The sequence below is a fragment of the Eschscholzia californica genome, unplaced genomic scaffold, assembly GCF_041429995.1.
Source record: "Eschscholzia californica isolate CP2 unplaced genomic scaffold, dmEscCali1.0.p SCAF_2, whole genome shotgun sequence".
Classification (NCBI taxonomy): domain Eukaryota; kingdom Viridiplantae; phylum Streptophyta; class Magnoliopsida; order Ranunculales; family Papaveraceae; genus Eschscholzia; species Eschscholzia californica.
The window spans coordinates 57,911,512-57,919,636 of record NW_028238309.1 but is presented as its reverse complement, the minus strand read 5'-3'; the positions used below and the strand labels follow the sequence as shown (position 1 = coordinate 57,919,636).

Here is an 8,125-nt window from a genome sequence, read left to right as displayed (position 1 = left end):
TCTAGCCATTTCTTTGTTTGCTTTCGTGTTTAACCATCAGTGGAAGTATAGTTTGACAGTCCGTTATCTCCTCCTATTTAAGCTCCTTTTTTATCTTTTCCCATGAGCTTTTCTTGAGGTGGATTCTTTAAGCTTTTATCAATGACAAAAGAAAAAAAAAAAAAGTTAATCGCAGTCCCGTTTTGGCTCTTCGATGAAAATAAGTTAAAACTATCATTGTTTTCCTACTTTACCATCCTTCGAGTTTCTTTTCTCCTTGTATCTTTCTCATTCTTTCTTCTTCCCTTTCTTCTCTCATCTATCGAAGACCCTTCATTAACGGAGGTCCTCGCAATAGAGCTCTATCTGCGTTTGAACTTCGAAAACTGACAATGAACACAAGTATGAGTGTAATCTAAGTGTCAACATAAGTGAAGAAGAAGGTGTAACTAAGGTGTAAGTGAGAAAAGGTATAAGTAATGGAGGTGCCTTTAGAAGAATAACAAACTTGGTAGTTAGTAGTTGCTAGGATTAACAGAATCTGTTATTCCATTCTCTCTCTATAACCGAATATGTAAAAGCTTATATAAGCTCATTCACTTTGATAGAACTATTATGAAATTCAATCGATTAATGAAATCTTATCTTTCTCTGATTCCTATCATGGTATAAGAGCCTGTGATTTTTTTTTTCTCTGTTTCTTCTTCTTCTTCGAATCACTTTCTCTCACTAGAAATCGAAATTCATTCTCATTAATCTCTAATGGCTTCACAATCATCACATTCAGTTTCATCACCAAATCTTTCTTCACCAAATACTTCCATAGCTAACATAGCAAGTTTTGTCTCGGAGAAGCTTGATGGATCGAATTTTCTAATATGGAAGGATCAATTCGAAGCAATTCTAATCAGTACTAATCTTTTTGGTTTCGTTGATGGCTCAATTGTTCCTCCAGTAAAGTCAATTATAGAGAATAATCATGAAATTCCTAATCCTCTTTATCTTCAATGGAGGAAAACAAACAATTTTGTCAAATCCTGTATGAAAGCAACATTCACTCACTCTATCTCTTCGGATGTTCTTGGACTTCAAACTTCTAGAGAGATTTGGAGCTATCTTGAGCAAAATTATGTTGAAGAGTATGAGGCAAAGATTGCCTCACTTCGTGAGCAAATTCAAACCATTAAGAAAGGCGATTCTTCTACAACTGAGTATCTTCGAAAGATCAAGGTATTATCTGACTCTTTAATTGCTGTTAATGATAGATTATCTGATAAGGAACTTAGTCGAATTGTTCTCAAAGGTCTTGGAAAAGATTATCGATCTTTTGTTATAGCTATTCATAATAGAGAAACACCTATAACTTTCTCTGAACTTAGAACTCGTCTAATCCATCATGAACAATGGATGAAAACTCAAACTCAAGAGGATGAAAGTTCTGCTTATTTTGTAAAAAATCTTCCATCTAGAGCTGTTTACAAGTCTTTTAATCCAAATAGATCTTCTCAATCACATCAAAATTATAGGAATTCTTATCAAGTAGATCAAGGAAAGTCACCTTCTAATTCTTATAGAGGACCTTCTTCTTCTTCTAATCAAAATCTAGGAGAATCAGCGTCTGATTTTGATTTTAGCACTGTTCCTTGTGGCATATGCAAAAGATGGGGACATTTTGCTTCCAAATGTCGCTATAGATATGCTCCTGATGATTCTATAAAGAATCCACAAAGTAAAAATGATCAAAATCAACCTCAAAAGAGGTTTAATCTATGTACTTTCAACATGAGCATTTACAAGTGGTCATGGCATACGAAGCAAAGAGTTAAACCAAGCAAAGTTGCTTTACCAAGTGAAAGGCACATATTAATTTTTTGCTCAAAATATACATCATATTTTACACATACATATAATATATGTCTATATACTAAGGTATGATTGTTCTCTTGTACAAATTGTCATCACCGTCAGCAGATGAATAATGTGAAACCATAGGTTGTCTAAGTGTTTTATGATGATCAACTTCAACAGGAGGAGCCATTACAACTTTAGGATTCCAATACCAAGGTTGAAGGTGAACAGATGATAATGGTGAATTGTTAGCACCAGTACCAGAATTAGAAGAGAGTAATGAAGGATGAAGTAACACAGAACCCCAATCTCTCAACCCAAGTTTTGTTTCTCTCGATCTTCTTCTAATCAATAACCCACCCACGTCTTCTTTCTTCATCTCTGTAACACTTCGAAGTATCGCCATAGACACGAGTAACACCATAACTGCATCTTCTTCTGGTGTTACTTCTATTAGTAACAGTTTCCAGTTTATTAATGCTGTTGCTTTTCCACTTGGGTTTTCTTCTGTATACCGAACTAAAGTCACGAAATCATCGTCTTCATCTTCTTTCTTTTCATCTTCTTTCTTCTTTGATGCTACAACTAATTGGTACTGCATTTGTCTTCCTTTCAATAACCTTACCTGCCAGGATATATCAGTTCATTTATAGTTAAGGGCTTTTATATTTGTCCCACATTAGTGCAAAATAAGAGGTGTGAGGACAAGTTGGGTATGCAACATCTGTAGAACTACAAAATTAGAAGGAGATCTGATACTTGTCTGGGTCGACCAAAGGCCTAGAGCTGATGTGGTCGCCCCCGATTGGTTGGCCATTCTATCTTTTTTTCTAACATGCCCAGCCAATCTGGGCAGGCCAGATCAGCTATCGACATTTGGCCACCCAAATGTTCGGCCCATTTATCACTTTTGAACTAGAAATAGTGATTTATCTATGAAAGTATATCTATATCGACCAGAAAGGTATGTACTTATTGTTATTGAGAAGGCTTGGCGTGGCCAAACGGGATTTGACCGTGGCATTATGTGGGTCGTGGCAAGGCCCCTTCGGATTCAATTGCCCGTATAGCACCGAACCTTGCCTTTTCTTTAAAGGGCCATCCGTGTGCCCCCACCGCACATTGTGAAACACTACGTAGGGCCAATGCCATTACTTCGTGAAACGGTAATGCCTATAAAACTGTCCTTTTGTGGCTCAAAGTTACTGTTTCAAGCCTAGGCCGCCTCTGACAAGATGAAATTGGAGTTCTTTTGATTAATGAAGGTAATTTACCGAGTCGTGTGATGTTTGATTAGTGTGGAGGTTGAAAGTAAAACCAGATGATGACGAGTTACGTTGTATTGTGAGTTCATCTCCATTAGAGAGACTCCACAAAGCTTTATTATCTCCTAAACCTTCTTCTAGTTTTGGTGTTGCAGTTCCTACTACCTTGTCTGCAACAACAAAGACCCAATACTTCAAGTTGATTGTTAAGCTCTTTTAATGGAAGTAAAGAAGTAGGAGAAAGAGACTAATTAGATTAGTTAATAAACTAGAGATAGAACATACCAGGAGCTTTACCAATGGAGCCACCAGCTACATAAGTCCATGAACCTTCTCTCGCCTCTATAATCCTATCCTCCATTTTCACTCCCACTGGTTTTTCCCCTCCCCTCCTCCAAATCCCACTGCCCACTCTGCCTCACCATAGACATATAGATATTTCATTAGACATCTTTGAGATCTTTCTACAAAGATGATAAACTGTATTTGTTAAGTATGTGGACATCCAACTCGGTACTAATTGAAAATGAACTGAGAAACTTAGACGAGATTTTCTTGGTTATGAGGCTATCCTTTGTCGACGTGGGACAACTCTCACAGTATTATGACTGTTCTAAGGTTATGGTACACTTCAATTGACAAAATAGTATCGCTATGTATTGTTGGCATTGGGTAAACTGTTACGATCTACCGTTCTTGTAGGTTGAGGATATAAGAAATTACATACCTGATCCGCACAATGAAACACTCCCGTCCGGCATGGTCTAGTACCGTCCTAGACAACCACCTTCCATCCTGAGGACGATAATGATTCATCTTCAAAATTAAATCTGATATCATCGCACCAGAATCGTCTGTGACCCGATCAGGTACACATTTTAAGAGGTAAGGTGCTTGAGTTGGTGGTGTTATTGAAACCACCACTCTCAATTGTGTTTCCATCTCTCTTTCAAGTGTGAGAGACTGTGCTCTAAGTAGGTCATTCCATGGGAATACAATTGTACTTCTCGAGCTACTATTTTTACAACAAAACCTCCTACTCCCACCACCACGATGTCGGAGCTCAAGTAACACACCTCTAGTGCCGAATTCACAATAGAGATGAGACATTCTTTGCCAAGTATCAGATGGCACTGAGTTATTGGGTTTATCGATTTTGAGTTCTCTGTGACATCGAGAGGTTCGAAGGCGAAGATATGATTCTCGGGTTTCTTTAACATTTCGTTCAGCTCTTACTGAGATGCATACCTGATGGAGCCATATTCAGATTTTTACTAGCATGAAATCGAAGAGAAGGAAAAGAATCAAGAAAGAAAGAAATGGAAAAAAAAAATATTATAGGAAACGACGCCTGAGAGATTCGAACTCTCGCGGGGAAACCCCATGTACTTAGCAGGCACACGCCTTAACCACTCGGCCAAAGCGTCGTTGTTGTTTCAACTTACTCATTTCAGTTTATAACTAAATTAATCATAGGCAAACAGCCCTCCCTCAAAACTATATGACAATGTTGAAAAATGGGGTAGTTTTTTTTTTTTTTTGATGAAATAAAAATAGGGTAGTTATGTTCACATATATTTTATATCAGCCAAATCCACTTTATAAGGTATAAAATTGACATAATATAGTAAAATTATTTGCAAAAAATTAGGTACATAATGAAACTTGGAACATAAACTATTCTTTTGTAGAACTATAACATAAAATTATATCCCTTATAAGAGTAATATATTGATGCATACGTGTATATAGTGCTTTTACTTTAGAATAATAGACCACACACTATCATGACCCACTCACCTTACATTTTTGTTGGGAAATTTGGTCAAATAGATAAGCCAATTGACAACTAACAAAACAAGGTTACTGGTCCAATAGAACCAATGTGACCCCACATGACCCTACTGCAATAAGACCAATTGCATTCAAAAGATCTTCCCAATTGGTAGTGATATCCTTCAACAAAAAAAAAAAAAAAAATTGGTAGTGATATCACACACATTCACCTAATAGTGCATATAATTTCTTGAGTGATGTTACTTTATGGTGTGTCATTATATACTACTATGGTGGAATATAACATGATGGTTAAGGATTAAGGAATAAAGCAATTGCATTACCAAATGCTAGTAAATCCTAACATCGAAGTCATTTGTACCATAATATCGAACATCTAAAGTTGTTTGGCCAACTAAAACAAATATTAGAGGTATAGGATGGTAGGGTGCACGACGAGGGGGCAGCTCCAAACGTACGTTGTGAACTCATTTATGCAAAGTCCGAAGGAGGGAGAAGGTCACAAACCAGCCACAACAAACTACAAGGCCTAGCTAGCTAGACTCCCACCTAACTGCAACGACATGTCGACACTCGCCTTGTGGTAGCCGACTAGCTGAGCTGATTTAGGTCCGAACCTCCGGATCAAGACATAAAAGTACTCTCGATACCCTAGCTAGCTAGACCCCACACCCTTAGACCTCTATTTTGTGAGACAAAGATTCATTGATTCAATAACTTTTATATGGAAAAAAAAAAGTGAAGCACAATACTAACCTCAAGTAAGAATCTAGGCTCCAATGACTTGTATTTTGTATTAACATCATAATCCCAAACTTCCCAATAAATTGGTGATTTGATTGAAGAAGAAGAAGATAAAGACCTTTTAATAATCTCATCAATAGTTGCCCCTGCTTTCTCGTAACATTCATCAAAACCTCTCTCCCATAATTTCTTTGTTACTTTTATATCTTCATCACCAATAGAAGATTCCCAAATCCCCACCACTTTCCCAAAATCTCCTTCCATCTCTTTCACTTCCCCTGCATAAACCACTGGATAACTCTGTATCCAAATCCACAAAATTCAAACCCCAAATCATCAAATAGATTCATTAGAAAATGATGAACACAACAAGAACAAGAACAAGAAAGGGATTTTACCTTGTGAGTTAACCAAATCAATTGAATATCTAAAGTGGGTACTAATTTGGAATACCCATCTCTAAATTTCTGCAACAAATATAGAAATCTCTGATATCTTTTTCTTGCAGAGATTAAGTAAACAATTTCAGACATATAAGGTTTAGAGAACTTTGAATACAAAGATTTATGCTTTAGAACTTCATTCATGAGAGTTTTATTTGAAGTGGATTCCAAAATTTCATCTGAATTTGGTTCTAGATCAAAAGGTTCAGATGGGTATTTAGAAACCCAAATATCTCTACATCTATTTAAAGCATATTCTTCATTTTCATCATCAAATATTGCTGGTTTCTCGATTAATTTCGAGAATCTTGACTCACAGTATAATCTATAACTTGCCTGCAAAAATGGGTATTCATTAGAATTTTGTTTTCAATTGAAACTAGAGAGAGAAATAGTTCCTTACTGGGTTGAGGGTATGACAGAACCAAACCCATTGAACATCTAAAGGAGGAAGGACCATGGGAGTCATTGATCCAAGATAAAGATCAGATACCAATGGCATCCAAAGTTCATCATATCTACAATTAAGTCAGTCAACTGATCAAAATTTACTCCAAACAAAAAAAAACAGAAATTTTTGAATGGAAAATTTTACCTTTTAATGGCAAGAAGAAGACTAGGATGATGATGAAACCATTGACATTCAGAAACCCTTTTTAGAAAACATATATTTCTTCTAGCTGATGTAACAAGATCAAAACTTAATCTGAAAATTGATTCATGATCTTCTTCTGTTCTTGATGAATCTGATTTCTCACTAAAATCATTTTTTCTCATTTTTTTTTTTTTAATTATTTGGTGTTTTAATTCTGGGGAAGATTTATAGTAAAACTGATAAAGATTGAAGTCTAGAATTGAAAAAAAAGATTATAAAGTAGAAATGTTGAGAAACCCTAGAGAGAGAAAGTATGAAGAAATCATTGTCTTACTTTTATGTATCTGATTTGGATTTTTTGATTTTTGTAATGGGATTGAGTGGGAAGAGAGAAGAAGAACCCATGTTTACTTGAGTTTGGGAGTTTAATTCACGCGCGAGTGGGATTCCTAACATCAAAAAGGGTGAGTAGAGCTGGCCACGTGGGAATCTTTTAGGCGGGGTCACAGCAAATTTGATGGGTTTGTTTCATGGGAGGCCATTAAAAGTAGTCTGGATTTGAAGAATCATTTTCATGGGTCCTACGTCTATACATACATGCCTCATTATTTAGGTGTCTCTAGAGGGCCTGTCCTTGGCTCTTAGCTCAACTTTCTCTTGGCACTAACCATGGGCTTGGGACGATGTCTGATCCGTGTTGTTCAAATACAAAACGGGTTAGGTCCAGTTCGAGTGTCCTCAAATGACCTAATCAGTGGGGCGCGAAGAGAGAGAGAAGCCCAAGAGTAATATGAAGGTATGCACCACATAATTTAAACTAATATTTTTTTAAATTATCATGGATACATCATGAATAAGTACAAGAATGAATAGTTTGATAATCAGGGACGAAACTACAGCTAGGCCGAGGGAGGCCATGGCCCCCTCGGCCTAGACGTATTGACTATCATTCTAACCCCTAATGCACAAGGATTACAGTGTTATTGTAAGGAATACATTAAGCGTGACAACTATGAGTTGATGGCTTCTTGGTAGAACTGTTTGCTAATGACTTGAGTGACCTTTGTTCGATCCCCCTGACACTGCATATTTTTTACAATCTAGAGTTTTAAGACTTCTCTAGGTGGTGTGTTTGGAAATGGTATATAAACCATCTAATTTCTCTTATAAATTTAAATATTGTAATACAGAATTTGTATTTAAAACACATGCAACTTACTTTTGTTGAAAAACTCGTATATAAAGTCGATAAATTTTAATTTTTTTAGAGTATTAGAAAGAGACGCACAATTCACATAGATTGGAAATAAAAACAAATAGTGACTCACTTAGTAAAAGTTTAATCTAAAAATCTCTATTTAGAAGACGGTCTCAAGTGATGAAAGTTAAATGACATAGTTTTAACCAAATTCGTATTACATTGGCCCCCCTCGTTCTTTAATCCTGGTTCCGTC

At 36.3% G+C, this 8,125-nt stretch overlaps 1 protein-coding gene and 1 non-coding gene across 2 annotated transcripts; both read right to left on the bottom strand.

Annotated features, from left to right (window-relative positions):
- Positions 1-1,820: 1,820 nt before the first annotated feature.
- Positions 1,821-7,109, bottom strand: LOC147559502 (enolase (DUF1399)). Its single transcript, XM_086661401.1, has 8 exons — positions 6,672-7,109; positions 6,480-6,594; positions 6,032-6,412; positions 5,646-5,933; positions 3,820-4,340; positions 3,378-3,505; positions 3,102-3,262; positions 1,821-2,452 (listed from the first exon to the last, which is right to left on the bottom strand). Exons 1-8 carry the CDS (start codon positions 6,851-6,853, stop codon positions 1,904-1,906), a joined length of 2,325 nt encoding a protein of 774 aa, XP_086517527.1. The 5' UTR covers positions 6,854-7,109; the 3' UTR covers positions 1,821-1,903.
- On the bottom strand, positions 4,438-4,519 carry TRNAS-GCU (transfer RNA serine (anticodon GCU)). Its single transcript has one exon. It is a non-coding gene; the product is annotated as a tRNA-Ser (tRNA).
- Positions 7,110-8,125: the final 1,016 nt, after the last annotated feature.